This window comes from Dermacentor albipictus, chromosome 1 (assembly GCF_038994185.2).
Source record: "Dermacentor albipictus isolate Rhodes 1998 colony chromosome 1, USDA_Dalb.pri_finalv2, whole genome shotgun sequence".
NCBI lineage: Eukaryota > Metazoa > Arthropoda > Arachnida > Ixodida > Ixodidae > Dermacentor > Dermacentor albipictus.
The window spans coordinates 11,442,528-11,464,700 of NC_091821.1; the positions used below are offsets into that span (position 1 = coordinate 11,442,528).

At 48.4% G+C, this 22,173-nt stretch overlaps 1 protein-coding gene across 2 annotated transcripts in view; it reads right to left on the minus strand.

Annotated features, from left to right (window-relative positions):
* The window catches only part of LOC139060167 (band 7 protein AGAP004871-like), a 447,387-nt gene that overhangs the window by 354,075 nt on the left and 71,139 nt on the right, over nt 1-22,173 (minus strand). For both annotated transcript variants that reach the window (XM_070539099.1, XM_070539121.1), the window contains exon 2: nt 22,118-22,173. This exon is cut by the window's right edge and continues 121 nt beyond it. In XM_070539099.1, the coding sequence (XP_070395200.1) occupies nt 22,118-22,173 (56 nt within the window). The remainder of the gene's footprint in view (nt 1-22,117) is intronic.

Sequence of the window (22,173 nt, forward strand, 5' to 3'; positions counted from 1 at the left end):
CGTGCGAAAAGCCATCGCCACAGGCCGGGCTGGCAGCGTCATGAGCCTCCGGGACATGAACGCCTGAGTGCAGAGGGGCTGTTCGGGGGCCCAAGGACCCGCGTGTCCGCAACTCCCCTGTGTGCAATAAAGTTATCACCACCACCTCCACACTTGGAACGCACCACCGAAGCACCGCACCGCCGGTTCGTTTGTATACGTCGCGCCCTCCAGTAAGGCACGTAGTTCGAGGGGTATCAAGTGTCCGGCGCCTCTGAGAAGAAGTTCTCCTTGCCACTTCGTCGGTGGCCCGCAGCGCGGGGTTTAGCAACTGTCTGGCGCCGCTGGGGCGGGGGACCCTGGCTCCAGAATGGAGGATATACAACAACCTCCCCCGGATGAGCGAACTATTATTGAGCTCATTGCTCTACAATCTCCAAGGGATACAGCAGCTGTATCGGTCGCTTCACCTCAGTTCCCCCACTTAATACCAGTTTGCAGGACCGCACCCTGCCGTCTCTACCCTTAAATGTTTCCTTAATTCTGGCGGTCTTCCACATGTGGCGTTTCAAGCGGTCTTCCCTCAGGAGCACCAATGCGCCTTTCTTCAGATCACTCGATGTCGTTGGTCGGCACATATGTGCCGATCTGAGCTCCAATAAGTACTCTTTCCGCCACCGTCTCCAGAAACTGTCGGCCATGGCAGTCCGGTACTTCCAGCGTCGTGAGAGATGCATGCCACCGCCAGGAATTTCGTCCGGCAGCAGGTGTGGAGGAAGGGTCGTCAACCTTCTTCCGACAAGGAAATGAGCCGGTGACAGTGGTTCTGGCTCTTGAGCATCATCATATATGAAAGTCAAAGGGCGTGAGTTGATCACGGCCTCCACCTCATAAAGAACGGTGGTCAGTTCTTCGAAACTCAAGCTGCTCCGACCTAACACCTTTCGCAATGCTACTTTCACAGATCGCACCATCCGCTCCCAGAATCCACCCCACCAAGCTGCCCGTTCAACAATAAACTTCCATCTGATCTGGTTTCCGGCGAAGTATGACTGCAATTCCTCGACTTGCAACAGCCTGAACATTGCTTTTAGATCCCTGGCTGCACGCTTGAATGTGAGCGCGTTGTCCGAATACACCGTCGAGCAAATTCCACGGCGTGCCACAAAGCGTTTAAAGGCCAAGAGGAAGGCTGTAGCCGATAGGTCGCTGACGAGCTCAAGGTGGACGGCACGTGTCACAGCACAGGTGAAAATAGCGATGTAGCATTTTTTGCTGTCGCGTGACTGTTGACAAATCAAGGGCCCTGCAAAATCGATGCCAACGATGTCGAACGGGTTTCCCTTTGTCACTCTGTCAGCTGGAAGTGGTGCTACTGGCTCCGTAGCGGGAGGGCAACTTTGCTTGTGACAGACGAGGCACTGCTTGATAATTTTCTTTACGGCCTGACGTCCTCGAATAATCCAATACGATTCTCGCAGCTGTGCTAGAGTGTCCCGTACGCCCGCGTGCAGCATTCTCAAATGTTCCTTCCGTATGAGCAGTGACGTGAGGGGGTGCTTGCCAGGGAGAACGATGGGATGCTTAGTCTCTTCGTTGTTATCACTGAATTGCAAGCGTCCACCAACTCGCATGAGGCCCTCTTTGTCGAAGTACGGGTTGAAAGGCAAAACAGGAGAGCTCTTGTGCAGCGGTCTTTGATTCTTCAGGTTTGAAATGTCGTCGCTGAACGCATCTTCTTGAGCTTTAGCCAACCAGTATCTTTCGGCGCTGATTACTTCCTCAGCTCGTAATGGGCCGGTCGTCCTTCCTTCTTTGTTGTGGCAGTTGTCGACAAAGCGGCGGACCCACGCGGTTACTCGCACGACTCTGCTGAATGAACTATAATTCTCAACATTGAAAATTGCCATGGATGACGATGATACTATGGGCATCACCGTCACCTTTCGCTCTTCCATTTGGCACTCCCCAACCTTCGAGCTCGGCTCACTTATCGTTGGCCAACACGTGTCATCCTCCTGAAGCCAACGGGGTCCTTTCCACCACAGTTCGCTTTCACGCAGGGCCGATGGGGGAATGCCGCGGGTGATTAGGTCAGCGGGGTTATCTGAGCCTGGGCAGTGTCTCCAATCCCTGGGATCTGTCAGCGCCTGCAACTCTGAGACTCGATTTGCCACGAAGGGCGTCCATCTGGCAGCGTTTCCCTTGATCCAGTACATAGCTACTGTAGAGTCAGTCCAGAGAATGGTAGCAACGTTCTTCAGATCCAAGGCCTTGGCAACGTAGTGGCATAGTCGCGCGCCAATAAGGGCTCCCATCAGCTCCAATCGGGGTAGCGAGAGGCGTTTCAAAGGGGCCACTCTTGATTTAGCCATGACCAAGCTGACATTTGTTAGCCCGAACGGAGACTTGGTCACGATATATGCGACAGCCCCATAGGCCTTCGGGCTTGCGTCACAGAAAACATGCACCACTTTCTCCGTAACATCGTTTCTAAAGTCTGCCGCGAGCAGTCTTGGAATAGACACTCCTTCAATGCATGGAAGCTCCCTACACCAGCAGTCCCACTCAGGCTGCAATGTTTCGGGCAAGGGATCGTCCCAACCAATTCCCAACTCCCACGACTTCTAGAACATTACCTTTACGCATAATGTTGTGGGAGCAATAAATCCAAAGGGGTCGAAAATTCTTGCCGAGACCTGCAGCACAAATCTCTTGTTGTCAGCTCTTGCGGAGAGGAAGTCGATGAGTGAAGTTAGGTTGTATTCAAAGTGGTCAGTCTGAGCATTCCAACCCACTCCCAATACCTTTGTAGCTGCAGCATGTCCAGCATCAGCGTTCCTTCTCTCCACATTGCTATTCTCCAAGAAGTTGACGAGATCGCGGTCATTCGACATCCACTTGTGTAGCCGCATCCCTGCTTGAGACAATATATCTTTGGATTCCTGGCACAAGACTTTACCCTTGTCAAGGCTGTCAACACCAGTTACAAGATCGTCCACGTAAAGTTGCTTGCGCAGAATACCCGCAGTTTCAGCATACCGTTCCGGCAGGCCCTCAAGATGATGTTGCAACGTTGCAGCCAAGAGAAATGGGCTCGACGTGACACCGAACGGCACGCGAGTCATGCGATAGGTCACCACAGCTGGAAGCTCTTCCCCTTTCTTTGGCGTCATAGCGTACCAGAGAAACTGCACAGCGTTCCGATCGCCCTCTGATAGTGATATTTGGAGAAAGGCCTTTTCAATATCCGCAACGATGGCAATGTTGTAAGTGCGGAAATTGATCAGCAGATCAATGAGCTCTGGGTTTAGGTTTGGGCCACTTTCCAAAACACTGTTCAGTGAGAGGCGATTTTTGGCACTTGATGATGCATCGAATACTACCCTCAGTTTTGTCGTCTGGCTTTCGCGACGAACAACTGCTTGATGTGGCATATAGTACACCGGACCTTCCGACGTGCCGTAATCCTTGCTGGCTGGCTCTGCATAGCCCTTTTCTATGTAGTCTCTTATGCAGGCGTCGTATTCCCTAATCAACGAATCTCCTTCCAAGAGGCGCTTTGTCTGTGCTTTAAGACGCCTTGCAGCGCACTCGTAGTTGTCGCCAAGCTCGTAAACTATCGAATTCCAAGGGAACGACACCTTATAACGGCCATTCTCAAAGTTGACGGTTTCTTTATAGTGCTGAAGGACTGCGTCCTCGTGACGAACTGGCTCATGTTCCTTGATACCGATGTGCTCGAGCTCCCAGAAAGACTTTAGCTGTGCTGATATTTCCTTGTAAATTTGTTCACTCACTCCTATCCGCATCACGCCAGCAGCTGAGGAGCAGACTCCTGTTGACTTCCTTGTGCCGACCTGGCCCTGGACTGTCCATCCGAATACAGTCTCCACTGCCATCAATTTGGAGCTGAGACGCTTAGTGGATCCCGTGACAATTTCCCAGTAATGATCAGCGCCAATCAAAAGGTCAATATTTTCACTTTCGCCGCCCTGCGAGGCGTCTGCGACTTGGAAGTGAAATTTTGAAAGTTCAAGTAGAACAGAATTTGATGGAGCAGCCATGATATCTGCACAGATGCAAGGAACTTCCAGCGCTTCCACTCGCACCCCTTTTCCGTCGTACTGGCTTCTGAGCCACAGCTCCACTCGACGCGTTTTTGTGCGCGTTATGGCTGATTGCTCACCAAATGCAAATATTTTAAGTTCCTCTTCTCCCAGCACTTTTAACTGCAGCTTTTCGGATAGGTTGCGATGGATGAAGGTTCGCTGACTGCCACCGTCCAAGAGAAGCCTGACAACTGTGCGTTCATGTGGACCCTCTGTCCAAGCTCGCGCTGTCTGTAGGAGAAACTGCTGCTCTCCTGTGCACATCAAGTCATCTCCCGTGCCTAATGAGGACTTCAACACCGTGGCTTGCTCAATCATCGGTGACGAAGATGCATCCCTTTCATCGGTGTTGCGGCGTCTCCTAAAGTCAGGGTCGCACATTGTCGTTAAATGTCTGCCCTTGCAATGCGCACACCTGAGCCACTTAGCTTTACGGCATTCTCTTGCCTCGTGCCCTTTTGTTGTACACCGGAAACATCGATTGTCACGCTTCAGCACTTCTCTCTTATCCGCCACAGACATCTTTGCGTTGCAGTTGCCGGTCTCATGGCCGTTCGAATTACAAAATAAACATCCTGTGCTGTCCTTGATCGTGGTGTGCAGTGCCGCTGCAGTAGGCATGTTCGCCGCTTTAGTGTTGCTGCTGCGCCTTTCCTTTACCAATTCGGCACTGCTGTCTCTCGGAGCTTCGGCCCGCTGTATGATCTCCCTCGTCGCGACCTCTTTTCTCAAAAAACGCAGGAACTCCTCCAGCTCACTTCCCTCGTTCGTAGCCTCGCTTTTTCTTTGGTATTCCAGACGAAGGTCGGCAGGTACCGCTTTCTTTATTACGGTCAGTAACAAAGTTCCGTAAGTGCCAACACTCACGCCTAAAGAAGTGAGGCTGCGTACACCTGTCTCTACTTCGTCGACGAGGCTGCGCAGTTGGCCGAGATTTCGTGAGTCACGCACTGGCTTGATGTTAAGCAGCCGTGACATGTGATCTTCTATAATAACTTCCTTTCTGCCGAACCTCTCTTTTAATTGCGAGAGAGCGACATCGTAGTTGCCCTCCGACAAGTCAAGTCCTGCTACCGCAGCCACCGCCTTTCCTGTCAAGTAGCTGTTGAGGCACTTGAATTTGTCTACGTTTGAGAGATTCTGGTTAACGTTGATAGTCGACTCAAACTGACTCCAGAACCCTTGCCATTCTCGAAGCTCTCCGTTGAATTTGTTGATTTCGAGCTTTGGCAGCTTTACGGTGGGGCGTATCTGTGAATCGTTTGCGCTAGATTCTCTTTGATCTGAGGAGTTAAGTGTGCGATCTGATGAAACATTTGTGCAGCTTAAGTAGCGTAGCATGCGTTGTACCTTTGTTTTCGCCACGCTGATCTTTTCTCTGTACATTTCGGAGCATGCAATTTCCTCTTCGAAAGCTTCATCTTCAACGCCTTTTTCTATCTCCCGATCTAGCTCTTTCAGTGAGTCCTCTTTAAGAGTAAGAAGATTTAGCTTTTCTTCCAGCTCACCGATTGATGCGCTGTCGTCCATGGTGGATACTTCATTGATCAGCTTGGTTGTAGATGATCGCGCCACGGCCCTTTTTCGCTTGACTCTGTCGATGTCCATCTTTTGAAGTCCCTATTCCCGGGTTTCGGCACCAAAAGTGTTGCGGAATAAGAGACGGAGCACTTTGAACTTAAGGAAAAACGACAGACGTCCTTTCGCTTCGAGCGCATCAAGAAGACTGCTTTATTTTTCACTAGAAGGTATGGGAAATGGGAGAGAGTAGTGAGAAGTAGAAAGTCACAAAACACCATGCCACACAAACATTCTTGCACCACGTACGTGCGAAAAGCCATCGCCACAGGCCGGGCTGGCAGCGTCATGAGCCTCCGGGACATGAACGCCTGAGTGCAGAGGGGCTGTTCGGGGGCCCAAGGACCCGCGTGTCCGAAACTCCCCTGTGTGCAATAAAGTTATCACCACCACCTCCACACTTGGAACGCACCACCGAAGCACCGCACCGCCGGTTCGTTTGTATACGTCGCGCCCACCAGTAAGGCACGTAGTTCGAGGGGTATCAAGTGTCCGGCGCCTCTGAGAAGAAGTTCTCCTTGCCACTTCGTCGGTGGCCCGCAGCGCGGGGTTTAGCAACTGTCTGGCGCCGCTGGGGCGGGGGACCCTGGCTCCAGAATGGAGGATATACAACATACCGCACTCGCCAGAAATCGTATCCTTTTCGGCTGAACTATCAGCGGGCTGACTGTTAAGCAAAATATCCGACTGCCACTCTGCGGCACCATTGTTAGAATATACGTGGGGGCTTGCGCATTCTTTTTCTGTGAAAAGCTCTTGCAGATCACCTTGGTATTCCAGACACAGGCGCCGATGGAAGCCAAATCAATTAGGAAGGTGAGCCCATACCTACTATCGCTGTAATATACGTCCCGATGGTATCACCCTCTTCCGACGTTGTCATTCAACCACGGAAAGAGCCATATTGACCGAATAAACCTTATTCAACGTCAAAGTGTTTGAAGTGGTTTTCTTTTACAAGGGCCTCTGACATCAAGTGTACTTATAAAAATACTGCGACCAATACTTAACACATGTAACGGTTGCGTATATTTAACACTTGCTTCGCCGTGATCAGTCGCACCGTGCTTGTTCCCTGCTTTTGACACAAACCACCATGCCAACAGTTGCCGAGATCCTGCCTCCAGTCAGCGAGGTCTCGGCAAATAACGTGGACGAAACTACAAGATTTATTATTTTTATGTTAAAGTCAAGCATTCTTGCTTCTTCGCGCAACCTTAAGAGTTATTTATGGCTGTTGTGCAGAGTAGACAAGAACACTATCAACTATGATACTATCCACTGCCCCCTAATCTTGTCTCTAGGTTACACTAGGGCCACATCGATGGTGCCAGAATACCATCGCGGCTTACCGCTCTTGTTTCTTACAGCGAAGCTTTCCTTGACTCTTCCTCTCAGTATGCCGGTGCTGGCTGTCCTGCCGAACAGACCGTAAGCCCACTACTAGACTACCCACGAGGCCACTATCCACCAAACCATTCTCACTACTCACTATTCACTAGTCTTGACTAGTCTCACTAGTCACTAGTCACTACTCACTAGTCTTGAGTCTATGTGATCTCAGGGCACCATATGTGGCACACAATGCTGTCGCGGTTGCACTGTCGGCACACAATGTTGTCGCTCCAGAGGAACTCTCCAGTGTTCCTCTGGAGCCGTGGTCTTCCCAGCGAAAGCCACCACCATCAGTTTCAAGACATGTCACCCAACGACACCGATGGCCGCGGAACTTGTAGCCCTTCGCGCTGCACTTCGTCTCGTCAACCAAGAACAACCTCGAAGGTGGTCAACATTCAGTGACTCCAAGGCTGCACTGCAATCTTTGCTATCGGCCCTGCGGCGCGGACCACACGAACAACTGGTATTTGAGATTAGAGAACTCATTCATACCTCAACTGAGAAAGGACACCACGTGACATTTCAGTGGCTTCCAAGTCACTGCGGAGTCATAGGGAACGAACACGCTGATAACGCTGCTCGGTCGGCTCTTCAAGGGGACGAAGAGGAGCCGATACCGTTATCAAGGACAGATGCCGCTCGAAAACTTCGAATGATCAGCCGTCACATCACGTTATCCTTGTGAAACGCTGGAAGTTTTCACAACTACCTACTCCACCATCTTGACTCCTCCCTACGCCTTTGTATTCCAGCTGGGCTCTGTCGTCGCGAAGCTACCCTGCTTTGTCGACTATGGCTAGGGGTGGCTTTCACCAAGTCTTTCGCTTGCCGAATTGGATGGGCCGACGACGCCTCGTGTGAGGACTGTGGTAACGAGGATACTTTTCAACACCTTCTTTGTGACTGTCCTCGATATACTTTACAGAGACAATCACTTGCAACCGCGATAGCGCGCTTTGACCAAAGACCTCTCACAGAGGAACTCATTTTCAGATACCGCCATCATAAGCCATCGCAGCAGAGGGCGACGAGGGCACTGTTGCAGTTCTTGAGGGCGACAGAACTGGACAGGCGACTGTAGCCTGAACAGCTGATAGTGCTACAAGTGACAGTGTGCTGTGCGATGACAGTGTTCGGTGACAGTGACCGATTGTGATTGTGTGTCTATGCTCCTTCCTTTCCTTATCTCTACTTTGTTTCCGCTTTACCTCCCCCTCCCTCTCTCCCCAGCGTAGGGTAGCCAACCGGATTTTTTTTTCTCTGGTTAACCTCCCTGCCTTTCCCCTTTCCTCTCTCTCTCTCTCTCTGTCGTGGTCCCCGACTTCTGGCGGCATGGTGGTAAATTGTCTCTAAACAACAGCGTTCCTCAGAAACACCAACGAAAGTAAAACTGATTCTCACATTGAGGTAGGGGCGCATAACATTTTTTAATGCGTTAACATTATTTTGATAGCCACTCACCTTCCAGGGGATATCTATCTTTGTTTGGATGTCTGGATGTTTGTACATAACCATTTTCCCGCCTACCTGGGACACTGGATAGTCAATGATGGAATGGGTAGCGCATCAGGCTGCTGTGCTGAGGTAACAGGGTTGGACATCAACCATCCGGCCAAGTTGGGTCATTGAGGATGTGGCATTAAGCAGACACATGCCGCTCTTCAACGAATCTCTATCACGCCGACATAGGTTATTGTAGACGCGGAAGCTATAGTTGGTAACACTGTTCGAAAAAAAACTCTGACGCCGACTTGGAGTACTATGTGCCACACGGTCGGTGCCGGTTTTCAATGAACCCCTTTGATGCCAACTTGGGTCACTGGGTATACGTGCCTGTAGGTACATGTGTGCCGCTCTTCAATGAACGCCTTTAACGCTAACTTAGGTCACTAGGTATATGCGACTGGGAATGTGCCGGTCTGCAATGACCAAAAAGATCCTTTAAATTTCTCCGGCGCTGGGTGAAATGAAACCCACATCACAAGGGTTTCTCAAGGATCCCTACCCTACGCTTTGGCAGGCAAATTCACTTGGGCATGTGCCACTTTTCAATGAACGTCTTTCCCTCCAATGCTTTAGCAAGCTGCGCCACGAATCCATGGGTGCCGCTCTTCAATGAACCTCTCGTCAACTTGGCTCCACTGAGTATGCGCCACTGGGCATGTGGCAAGTGGGGGAACAATTTTCAGCGTTCGCAGGCACCGACAATTAGGCAAGCTTATTGTCTCGGGTGCCACGCTCGGACTACTCGGCAGTACTACTAGATGATATTCCTCCACGAATCACTAATGAGCTGTGGCAATGGGAAATCCTCCGCAAGTTAGCATTTCATGGAGCTTCGTTGCTTCATATATATATATATATATATATATATATATATATATATATATATATATATATATATATATATATATATATATATATATATATATATATATACCAGAAAAAAAGCAGTTCTGGGTCCGGGTAAATATTCACAGTGAAGTAGACGCGCGTATGAAGCGGATTATTGACGTTTCGGCCAGGGTCCGGCCTTCATCAGAACCTGATGAAGGCCGGACCCCGCCTGTCCCTTTAACCAAAGTATCCTATCGCTAGTTCGAACCGTATTGGCAACTTTCCATCCCTACGAACCTTCCTTTCCCTCCACCTTTATTTTCCTTTTACGGGGGAGAATGCTCCAGGTTTTTTATTCTTTCCTTATATAGTTTTTGCTGCTCAGTGTATTGTTTTTAGCGATGATTTCGGGATAATTGGATCTAGAGTAGCCAAACTTCCTATCTTGTCGCAGTTAATAAATAATTCCCTAAGGACCGGACCCGTATTCACAAGAAGCTCTTACGATATAATTGTTCGTAAGACAAAAATCCAGCCAATCGTGATTTTGAACATATTATTAGTGAAAGCGAACGGCCAGTGGCAATCAGCACCTACGAAATAAAAGCTGTGCGAAATCAATCGGTGATTCTGTGCCCAATCCAACTTCGCGTAAATGCCAACCCTTTTATTCTAAGAGATCTCCAGCAGTCTATCTTATGCCGACAGCACGTTCTAAGTACACAATGTCTGCTTTTAATCACAGTCATATCACCAACTACATTATCGTCAACGCGTGTTTTTCCTCGAATTCACCACGCCATGAGCATCACTTGCTTGCAACTGCGTCTGCTTAACAAAGGGAGCAACCAGAGTGGTCTGGTGATATACAGGAATTCAAGTTTTGAACGTTTACCGTGCTACGCGTGATCACCGCGTCATAAAAGCCGTACAGGATAAAATGAAGAGGTTCCGCAAGAAAGCATGTGTGGAAACTTCGCGCACGAAAAATTTCACTTGAAATAATATTTCTGCTGCCTTCAGCCGAAATTTTGTTACCCTTTATCTAGCATATAAAAAATTATTTAAATTTTAGCGGCACGTTAACTTTGCTGTGTACAACTTCTGCTCAATGTCGTGAAATCCGTGATCCATGCTCTCAGGAGTCTCTTGTGCGGGAAGCACTGAGAACAATGCGAAAATACTTTTTTTTCATTTATTATTTACTGAAACTTACATTATCTCTGACTGTACTCCAGAATGTGTTCGTGTGTGTGTACACGAGTGTACGCGCACATGCACACACAAACACAAAGAAAGAAAGAAAGAAAGAAAGAGAGAGAGAAAGAAAGAGAGAAAGAAAGAAAGAAAGAAAGAAAGAAAGAAAGAAAGAAAGAAAGAAAGAAAGAAAGAAAGAAAGAAAGAAAGAAAGAAAGAAAGAAAGAAAGAAAGAAAGAAAGAAAGAAAGAAACAGTACCAGCAACATAATCCAACAGTGGCCCAAGTCGAACAATGTGAAGCGCACCTCTCAAGACTGTGCGACTGCTTTCTCCCTCCTTGCTGCCGTCACCCCTACTGCCGCTATTCTTGCTGTCCTTGTGATTCCGTTGTCGTTCCGTACTTTCTTTTCTTTCTCAAACCTCGTCGCCTTTTGTGCACCTTTGACAAATGAGGCATTGGTCGGTTCCCCATTCGAAATGTGCTCTCTGCAGAGGGCTCCGTGTCGCTCTCAGCAAGTGAGCCGAGGCCATAAAGAACCTGAGAACGCCACTATAGCGAGACGAAAACAAAGCCCAGCTCCGCTACGACAACGAGACGTGCGCCCTATAGCCCGCGAAACCTTACGGCAACGTGCAACAATGACCGCTGACTGCGTTCTAGCCTTTTCTTTCTTCCGGCAGCTGCTACTGTACTTCTCCCGCTCAAGTGACGCGCGACGGGAGCTCGACAGGGCTGCAGTAAGACGCGTTTAATGAGTGCTTTTTGTGGACGAAATGGCAAACAGCACCGCTGTTCATTTGTCCCGTCTTCGCCCCGTCTCGCATTGTAGACAATCGGAGAAATTCGGCGCGCGTTAATTTCAGCTCATGAAAAAGGCAACGTCCGCTTTACCATTGCGAGCTCTTCTCTGCTCCGCTAAAAGAAAATTACTGTATTTATTTGACCCGCAACACGTAAGTGGAATCACATAGATTCGACAAAGAGGCACGTAGCTGCACCGTTTATGAGAGCAGCAAGACACGCACACCCGCAACATGATACCGAACCGATCGATGCTTAGCAGAGCACCGTTACGAATACCTGTTGTGTCGTTCATCGCAGACAGCGAGCGTTGTGCCGTGCTGTTTGTTTCATTCGTGCCATTTGTTGTGGATTTTTTTTTTTGGTAGTCTACTTAACGTGTGTTTGACTTTACTGTTACGATTATTACCTGGCCTTTCATGGAGATACGAACGTTCTTAAACAGGAAAGATGACTTGTGCTCACGGCCAGCGCTCATGCGTAGACCAAAAAAACCCTTGCCTCCCTGCATATTCTTGAATTATCAGTCCAGCACCTGCTCCGCTTTTTTTCCGAGCAAGCACTGCGAACATTTTTAATGTATGTTTTAATATATTACGTTGGGGCAAAATGTCTTTGTAGCGCAACAAAGATATGCAAACAAATATGACTTTCGTGACCGCTTGTTGGCTATGTTAGGCCATGTTCACAACTGCTAGGCACCCGGCTGCCGTACTGGCTCCTTTATTTACTTTTTAAAACGGGTTTGTAAAACAAATAGATATCTGTGGCACAGAGTTTGGATAAGGACAGAGCACAGCAACATTCCTTGATGTAGTACTTAGGTACGCGTTTAACAAGAGGCCTGAAGCCTACTTGCCGGCTATAGCGGGTCCTCCCGGATACATAAGGTGATGCAAGAGCGCATCTGGAAGGCCTTTCTTCTGTAAGTTATCGACAACAGAATCCCTTTTACCACGGTATCTTGGGAACGACCACAGAAAGTGTTCGACGTGTTCTGTTTCATTCCACGAAGTGCAGAGCGGAAAAGCGGTATGAATGACCATGCAGAGGTGTATGCAGATGCAGTCCTTATTAAACGCAATCGAGAGGCTTCATCTCGACGAAACCACCTATTTGCGCATGGCGCATGTGGTGAAATTTAAAGCGACAAAAAGTGAGCACGAATGTCCGATTTCGTGATTAGACTGCTTTTTGGTATTTTAACTTTAGGGGGACGTGACAGTTCTGCGCATGCAAGAACATCAGCTTCATCATTTCCAGCAGTATCCCAATTGAGAGGGGATGGAATGAAACTTCACAATGAAGCCTTTGTTGGTGAGGTCTTTCAGGAATGATAGTTACTTACGCGGGAACTTGCTTGATGGTAAACTGCGGCAAAGTTGTTATGATGCAGACTTCGAGTTCGTAAGGACCAGGATAAAATGTGCAGGGAAAGCCTAGTTTTCGTAGGGCAGGAGCTAATGTCACGCCCTCAACATCCGTTGATACCAGACGGTCTTCCCGTGTTAGTACCTTACACTGACGTAATGCGATAATATTTGTGGCAGTCTATCATTTGATTATCTCCCACCAGACATTAGCATAGAGGGAGCCTATCCGATCTGATCTGAGGTCCCGCGTTGACGTCACTCCCTCTCAGCCTCCGTCTTAGCTCGAAAAAGAGCTTCGCGTTCTTCTGCTGTTGGCTTTTGCTAACGAAGCGCCTTTGATACTTGATCGAATTCCAAGAGAGCGGCGCTTAGCTCGGGCGTTCTGGCAGTCTAGCTATTTCGCCCTGCTTCGGCCTGGCGACTCCGTGTGTGCCGCAGCAGCCTGCCATGTTCTCTTCTCAACAGACATGACTGCATTCGTGCGAGGCGCCCTGGCGACTTGCATAATACACGCTGCGGACTCTTTGCATAGCGAGAATAGAGGGTCGCGCATTCGACGATGCGCTCGTAGCGTGCGCATAGCGAATCATGAAATTGGCGCTCTCCCGCCGCAGCCAGGCATAACGCGACCCTGCGATGGCGCAGTCATATAAGCGCGCATCGTCCGCTCCAGTTATGCGACTATAGTGGCGACTGTGTTACGTGAGGCTGATGAAACCGCCTGCGACTGTCTTCCGACGTTGCGGTGCTCGTCACTCCTTCCTGAGTATTCTTCTTTCTTTCTTTTTTTTTTATTTCGCCTGCACGCACCCGCCTTTCCCTGACACCGAGTAAGTGTCTGTGTAGGCAGGGGGGGGGGTGAATCGGCAATGTTTTCGTTTTTTAGTTATTGCTACAGTCAAACGGCCTTCACAACGAAGTGCTAGAGAGCTCCAGAATCCTTCGTTAAACAGGTGACCACGTTGTAAAGGTCACGCAGCGTACTGCTTACACTGGAGCAAGCTAAGCGAATTCGCTAGGCTAATTCGTTTAACCGGTCTTTGTTGTAGAGGCGTTCACAATACGAATGAAATATAGAATTTCGGCCAGGACGTAATCAATCCTTCGTTATACAGATCATTTCGTTGTAGAGGCATGTACTTATGTCACGCAGCGCACGTGCAAATTGTTTCAGCGCTAGCTTGCGCGTGGGAAGGTTTGCTAAAGTGTGTCATGTGTCTATATGGCCCAATGGGTAGAGCATCCGTACGAACCTGGTTCGAATACCTCCATCTGACACGCAATAGTTCTATTGAGCGACATCTTGTGTTAACACGCAGTTGCTTTTGCCCGTACCTACGCATCTAAGTATGAGCGCGGTTACCCCCAATGAGCCATCGTGGCCAGAAATCCAACGACTGACACAAGCCAAACCCCAAAGAGGTAGATAAAGAAAGCTTGGCTTTAGAAACGGAACGATATATCTTGTAGTCAGTCGAAAATAAGTCCGGGAAATATTAATAACAGTGCCTTTGGTGTTCAGTAATTAATGAACTGTTGGCGGTGTTACAAATTCAGCGCACGTGGCGCTGCACGCGAAGCACCAGTCGTAGTGGCCGAGCTGCGAACACGGTGCCTGTCCTCGAGGAAAGGCTGCCAGTTAAAGAGTCCGAGTACAATGATGACCATTGTGCGTCGCCGGGGTGGGACTACGGCGATTCGGTCGACATTTCAATACTCAGGGTCAGGGCGACGCTTGGAGAAGGGTGTCACCGACAATTCGGAGAGTGACCGGCTGTCTTTTATCTGCTCTGCCGAGGGCATATGCAGCACCATATTTGAGGTCTTCGGCACCCTAGGCGAAGCCCGCAGCATTCTCCTAAAGGGCAAAACATTTTGGCGTATCAAGTTGGTAGTATTGGATGCCGCTTTGTGAGACATTTATCAGTAATTTGTCATTAAAAATGTTATCACATAGTTTCCTGAGTACCAGTTTACAGTTCCGCGTACAATCAGCCACAAAAAAAAAATATGCCAGTAAAAACTGTGCAAATAGAATCCGATTTCCGTCAAATTGAATCGAACGTTGCCTTTTGCCCGCTGGTGAAAAATATTGGTGAGGCGGGTAAGAGGCCGCCTGTTTCGCCAAAGGATCAAATACCCCTGGCCACACGGCACCACTTCGCCAGGGTGCACGGCAAAGTGGGATGCATCCAAACCCATCTTCTGTTGTTCCGTAGAGCCTAAGCTTCTGGGAAGAAAGAGGCACTGGGAGTCACAGCGGAGCCGAACAGATTTTCGGTTCTATTAGGAGGACGCAGCGGCAAAGTGAAGTAAAGTTCCCCACGCCATGTGCAGGTTGGAGTACGAACTGTCAATGTCCATCCTTCAACCCTCAATGTTATGTTCTGCGTACTAGCCCCAGCCCACTAGACGACAGACCATTCTCGCAAGCAATGATCCTGAGACCTTGGCCAAACAACTCTGGTACGCCCGAGGTCATCAAAGCGCTAATGCACTTGTTGAATTCAACTGGGCTATGCGAACTCTTGTTACAATACATGAGTCAATATTCATCTGAGGATGTGCGCACACTTATCTCCTTATTCCTTCTTATTTTTCCTTACGTGTAGGGTAGCCAACCGGGCGCAACCAAGTATAATCTTCCTGTCTTTCCTCATTTATTTCTCTCGAAAGCCCTTGCTATCTCTGGGCATCTCTTCAAATGCCTGCATCGAAATTTCTGATTGCCATAGAACAGTCAGAAGACCTTATAATACTAGCATAGGGATCTCGGGACACGGACCGTATGGAAGAAGGTGATGAGTCGGGTTGAATAGCAAGCCTCTTATAATTGCTCTTTTTTGCTTCGCATAATTTCTACAATAAGTAAACATATGTGGAGGTGAGTTTTCCGGTGCAAAACTCCCTCGCTTGTTCTTGTGCAGCATGAATACAAGAAGCGGAGACCTCCGGAAACCGACCTGGCAGAAAGACGTAAAACTGCCCTGCAACCCCAACCCTCCGAACAGAACAAACCATAATATGGCGATCGGTATATGTAAATGTTTTATATAGCTAAATGAAAATTAGGGGCCCTATAACGTAAAACTTTTCGAATATGTTTTTATCCATATATCTTGATGTCACATTTCTGTAACCGCCGACGCAAGCATCGGGCGCTCACCCGCAGGGTTGTCTGAACAGACCAATCAAACGCTCTCCTCGTTCATAGGAGGTCACTTTTGTTTGCTTGAAAAACGAATAACATTGCATACACTGAAGGGCTTGTCTTACAATTGGCTGACCAGAGGCGAGGAGCACACTCAAGTAGAGAGGGATGCGGTGGGGCCGAACCACTGCACTGAATCGATAACCGGATGAAGAGGGTGGTGCCGGCGTCTGTGATTGGCCCGCTTTCCCTTACTTAACTTGCAGTGGCTGGTCAAAAATCGTGGCGGCAGACAACGGAAGCTTAAGAATGACGCTAAGACGGATCCTCGGCAAAGATGAGTTGGCAGAACGAGGTCGTAAATGTACCGAAAGTGCTCGAAAACGTTATACGGCCTCGCAAAAAGCTTTGTTATACGCAAATAAACCGACGCTCTCCGGCAGGTGCGAGTAGCCAGTGCCTGAGCGATCGGCGGCAGCCATCTTTTATTGCTTTCGGAACGAGGCAGCCTGCGGCCATTCAGAAGAAAATTCAGTTTTGTTCGGCATTATTAATTCATCTTGAGTGCGTACACGCCACTTTGACGCGGTGAGTTTTTGCGGTTTTGTGGGGTCGCGTGACAGGCAGGTGTAGTGGGTGCAACCCGAAAACTTTTGACCAATAGCCGAGGGCTAATGGCAAAAAGGCGTCAAATCAGAAATAACAATTTTTTTTTGTTCGGTCAAATCATGAATAATTAACTCGTACACGTCATATCAGATGGGGAGCTATCGCGACTTTCCTGACGTCGCCTGACAGACAGGTGAAGTGGGGGTGGTTTAAAAAAGTTTTTCACCAATCGAGGAGGGATGAACGCAGAATTGGAATAGAAAAGTTTGGAATAGTTTTGCGTTATAGCACCCTAGGTCATCCATCCAAAACATCTTACAAGTGCAGCATCGACGTGCTTTCTTTTTTCTTTTTCCTTTTTTTTTTGCTAGCGCCTGGTCGTCAATTAGGTCACCAGGTGTGAATCTGTCCTTTAGCTAATGAAAACATCCAGCGGAAGAAGACCCTTGGCGAATTCTACTTCTGGAGTTTTATTCTGTGTGTGATAAACAAATGAGTCAATGGCTGATGATTTCATAAAGTGCGCATGTCATATTTGAGGCACAAGACGCTGGCAGGGTGGTTGACGCGTACGTGTTCCTTTCCAAGAAATTAGCGTTATCCGACGTTAAGCACAGGTGCGTACAATCACCGGTAAATACAGATAGCAATAGGGCCGCACTCCTGAAACAACCTGTTAAACTGAAGGCGAATTTTACGCGTGATATTTATTACGTAAAGAGCGGTGTCTATTTTAAACTCTACATGATACTATTAACCTCATGTACTTATGGTGAATCAGACGAGTACCTCTCACAATTGTTAACCTGTCCACTTGATGCCCAGTAGAAGCGAGAACTATTTGTCAACCTTAGAGCAATGGGAAACTGATCGCTCCGTATAAGGACTATTCTCGGACCATAGCCCTCTCCAGACATTACAAAGACGGCATTACAGGCTGTGCGGAATCTATTTCGTGCAACCTAGACTCAAAGTGCTGACAGTGTGCATCAGCTCAAACTTCTTTTCTCAATCTCACGCCCTCTTATGTGTCACATTACGTCCGCACTACTTATTTATTTTCAGCTTTTCCCACGCGCATCAGTATCTTTTTTTTTTTAAACCAATCTTTATCTCGCATAACGCCTTAGAGCTATGAAGTGAAATGGAGTGTAGGAATCACATGCTTCAAACCTTTCCATCTGATCGCTCAGCTGAATCTAATCTTATCTGGAAATCTTCAGGCAACATTATACGAACGCGAATCTAACTACGCAATGCCAATTACTCGCATGCAGCAGGCTCATGTTCGACAAGCGTTGATAAACTTAAGCAACATAATCGAAAAAAAACGGGATGGAATGTGAACACAGCAACAGGACCCCCGGCGCACAAGTCAAATGAGTCTTACGCTGAAAATTCTACTTTTCAGCGTAAGACATACGAAAACATACTGGCGGCTGGACAATGTCAAACACCTCATTCGTGACAGTTACTGCCGAATTTCCTTATAGAGATACAGATGGATATCCAAGGCTGCTAACGGCGAAAACCAATGTAAAGATGTATACGGCTTCCGGTCGGATGAGTGTTGCAGAATATACACCAGGTGAACGTAGAGTACAGCTCTACGCTCGCCTGCACCCCGTTCCGTCGCTTTTCGCCTTCGGCTATATCAGGAGCCGTGTTCTGGTCCGGTAGCTTTCTCAGATCGATTCCTTCATGGCTCCAGCCGCCTCTTGGAGACGGTGGCAGAACTGCGACGTGAGAGAGAAAATGTCTGCTCCGGCACGGGCACTGAGCCGCGTTGCTCGTTAAGTGACCTCGAGGGTCCCTGGCACTCAAGCCCAGCGGTAACGTGTCCAGTATAATCCGGCCGCATCGACGTGAAGTGGTGAAACCCCGCGCGAAGAAACCCACGCTGCACGCTCACTCGGGTGGCTCAGTGTTCCATAAACAAGTGTGCAGCGCCGTCAGAGTTACGGTGGGCGCCAGCCAATTAGAGGCTGAATTCAGGAAGCTCTGTGCGCCAGAGAACGCCTCATGACTAGTCGGCAAATGCATTTGTCAAGCAAAGAACCACACGATGCCAGAGCCTAGGCGCCAGCTGCTCATGGGGCGCCGGCTTGGTAGCGTTCTAGATTCCATAACCTTCCATAGATTTAGTTATAGGGAGCGCTGGAGGCAGTGTAGGGCGCGGAAATGTAGGAAAACATGCGGTGACATAAATTTGTTGCTCCACAGGGAACGGGGTGGCAGGTGAGGAGGGCAGTAGTGGGAGAAATATAATATAGAGAGGAGAAACAGACGCATAATACGTGCGAAAGCGTCAGCACTAGCCAGTTAACGTTTGCCAGTGTTGCAGATGTCTACGCAAGTAATTTGAAGTTAGAAAGCGCATAAGCGCTTTCGTCACGTTTTGGTTGTGATGTTTGGAGAAATCGACACTCCGAAATAAAATTCTGAAACGAGCGGACGTCAAGGCTTGAGTAGGAAGCCTCAAAACGAAAAGGAAAAAAAGTAATTTGTGAAAAAGAATTAATTTTACCGTTTCTTTTCTTCTGGGAAAAAACGAAATAAAAGCAAAAGTTATAAACCTATTTGATACAATCAGTCGCACTGACGTATATACTGTAAAACTGACAGGGGTCCAGTTTGTGGGTATAAACACTCATCTCACACACTATCTTTTTGTCTATGTTTATGCAGTATTTTTAAGAACGTAGAATGTGCTACATCACCAGAGAGTTTGTCCTGTTAGGACGGAAAAACAACATGGAGTACAGTCCTCGTAATGATCTTATTAAACAACGTTCAGAAAAGGCTGGCCTCGAAAGTAGAATTAGGTGCCCTGCCTCGTCAGTCCATGGACGTTAGGGCCGGTGGGCAGTATAGAATGACCGCTTGATCGCACGGAGTGCTGCAACGCACCTTAGCAGAGAGTGGCGAATCAATCTCACGTTCTTCAACAGCTATAGCTGTACTGCCATCATTATTGGCTTCAAACCAAGCTCTACATTCTTTGGTTTCTTTTTCAGCTTTCCGGCGAATGTCATCGCAACAACAAAAATCGTGGCAGTTAGCTCTATCTCTCTCACGAGTTAGCTGTTGAGTGCAAATGAGAAATATCTTCTAACATAGATCGCTGTTACGAAGAACGCCTCACTCATCCTGGCTTAACTTTTGGTTTCATTTCATCCAGGAAACACACCTCAGACGTTTCAAAGTTTCCTTGACTTTTGATTTCTATGCAAGTATGCTATCGTTTTTCTATGGCAGACTGTCTGGCTGCACAGCGCGAGCTGATTAACTCGTAGAGCAATACATTGAAGCTGATGGTTCGGATAGGATAATTTAATAACTAGCCTTGAATTCACACACATGTCTCGGTGTCTTTCGGCACATCTATCCGCAACTGGGTTGCTAAACGAAAACTACTTAAAGCAGAAGTGACACACTCTGTGTCCACACATTGAGTTCATAAACATTGACGTTACTCATGTAAGTGCCGCCATACTTACCGCAACAAAGCACAAGCTGAGCCAGTGCTGTAGAAAAAGAAGGAAAGCAGAAGCGATTTGGCTTAATAAATAGCAGATCTACTTTCAGGTACTCATGAATACAATGACCTCTCCCCGACCTTTCGGGTGATGTCTGCTGTATTCTGCCCGAGTAGAGAACATCTTGGGCCTCAGGATACAAGGCGTGCGCAACTGGGTATATGCGCCCCTTCTTGACCAATCTCTCAGAATGGGCATGTGCCACTGTGACACAAGGAGTATAGAAGCCTTGAATGCATTTGGACATGTGTCGTGCTTCCCTTTGCATACGCCTCTCATCGGTATTCTTCCCTCGGCAAGCATCATATACGTCGCCTTCGTTCTCTTGACGCAAACAGCCAACAGCTGCAGACGACGCGGCTGTGCTCGTGTAATCCGCAACTCCTGCTATCTCGCTGATTCAAACAAGCTTCGCCTCACTTACATTCTTACATTGCGTTGAATCAGTATGTGCGATTGTGCGTTTGTATGTGTGTATGTGTGCGTGTACGTGTGCATGTGTTTGTGCGTGTGGGCGTGTGCATGTGAATGTGCATGTACGTGTGTGTCTGTGTGTGTGCGCGTGTGCATGTATGTGTGTGCTTGTGTGTGTTTGTGTAATTGTGCATATGCGTGTTGCACGTGTGTGTGTGTGTATGTGTTTGTGTTTGTGTGCGCGCACTTGCAGACAGCTGTCAGTGTTGTACGCAGCCGGCTTTCCAAAAAACAGCTGATAGTTACTGCCATTACCAGAAGGCCGCGCAGTTCGCAGGTGCCCTTTGCACCTTTACTCGTGGTTTCGATACCTTTTGTCTGTAGATGATATCCCTCTAAAAAAATATCTCATTGTTCTGGCTTTTCAGTAAAAAAAATGTGTTGATATAACGCTGACGTGGCAGCGCATTTACGTTTGCGTTATAAGAACAAAAATTCTTCCAACGTGCCGTCACAATTCATTCCCAGGAAGTAAGTCCAGCCGTCAGGACAAGGTACGCCCCTTCAAATCAAGGCCCGTTTTCCCACTCGGCGCAGGGGCTGGTCCGCGAGTCCCACTTGCGCGCGGGTGTTGGAGAAACCAGCGCAAAGTTCCGTTCTTTTAGAGCCAACTGTGTTCTATCAGGACGAAGCGTGTCCTTTCAAACATCACTGGTGGCGCCACCCTTAATATGTTTCCGGAAACACACGATTTTTATTCATCTACTTAGAAACTCGGAGCTTCGAGAATAGTTTGAATCCTCAATTTTACGTTAAGCCTTGAACTTATTGTGGTTACCTCCAACGACGCACCACAGGCACGCATGCGCTCGACATTTCCTCGAGAACTTCAGAGCAGCTTCATGCAGACCACGCCTTAACCTACTTAACGTACGCGATCTGCATCGATCTTTATCTTACGGCAGGCTGCTCAGCCCATGGCCGTAGAAAGCAGCACAGCGGAAACCATAGAACGTGAGTGAACACTTATTTGCGGACACCGACGCATTCTGTGTGGGCTATAGGTAACGCGCCGATGTCTTTTGGTCTTTATCAACTAAGCTAGGCAAGTGCATGGTGGCACTACTCGCACAGTATCGGTGGCAATGCGCTCCGGCAGCCTGTTGGCACCTTTATGATTTGCGTAATGGCATTCTCATTTGCGAACCTGTCCATCTCCATTCACATCGGGACCTCGTATGCTGTTTCAGCTCTTTGGGATGCTTCTTCGTATCCTACATTACTGTCCGCACAGATTAAATGTGTTTCGCATAGATATGCGAGAAGAAGGTGTGAGACCGCCTGACAGACTATCCTCGGCGCTTCGCAGAACATTATCGGTCGCACACACGCTTGTCGAAAACCTCTTGCTTGCAGGTTGTCAAGTAGAGTCACGGAACTCATTGAAATGTGGTAACTAATTCCTGGGCACTGATGACAGGCCAAGCATTTGCCGGTCCAGACTGCCAAGGTACCGCCTGTAGCAAGCACCTTCACGACCAACAGCTTAAACCTTTACTCCTGTCGCAATAATGCGCGCGCGCAGATGCACAGGCACAGCGAGGCGAAGCACGCAGACGCACTCACTCATAACGTTGTATCCGGTGCGGTAGGCGGTTGCCGGGGCGGGCCCCGTGTCCTTC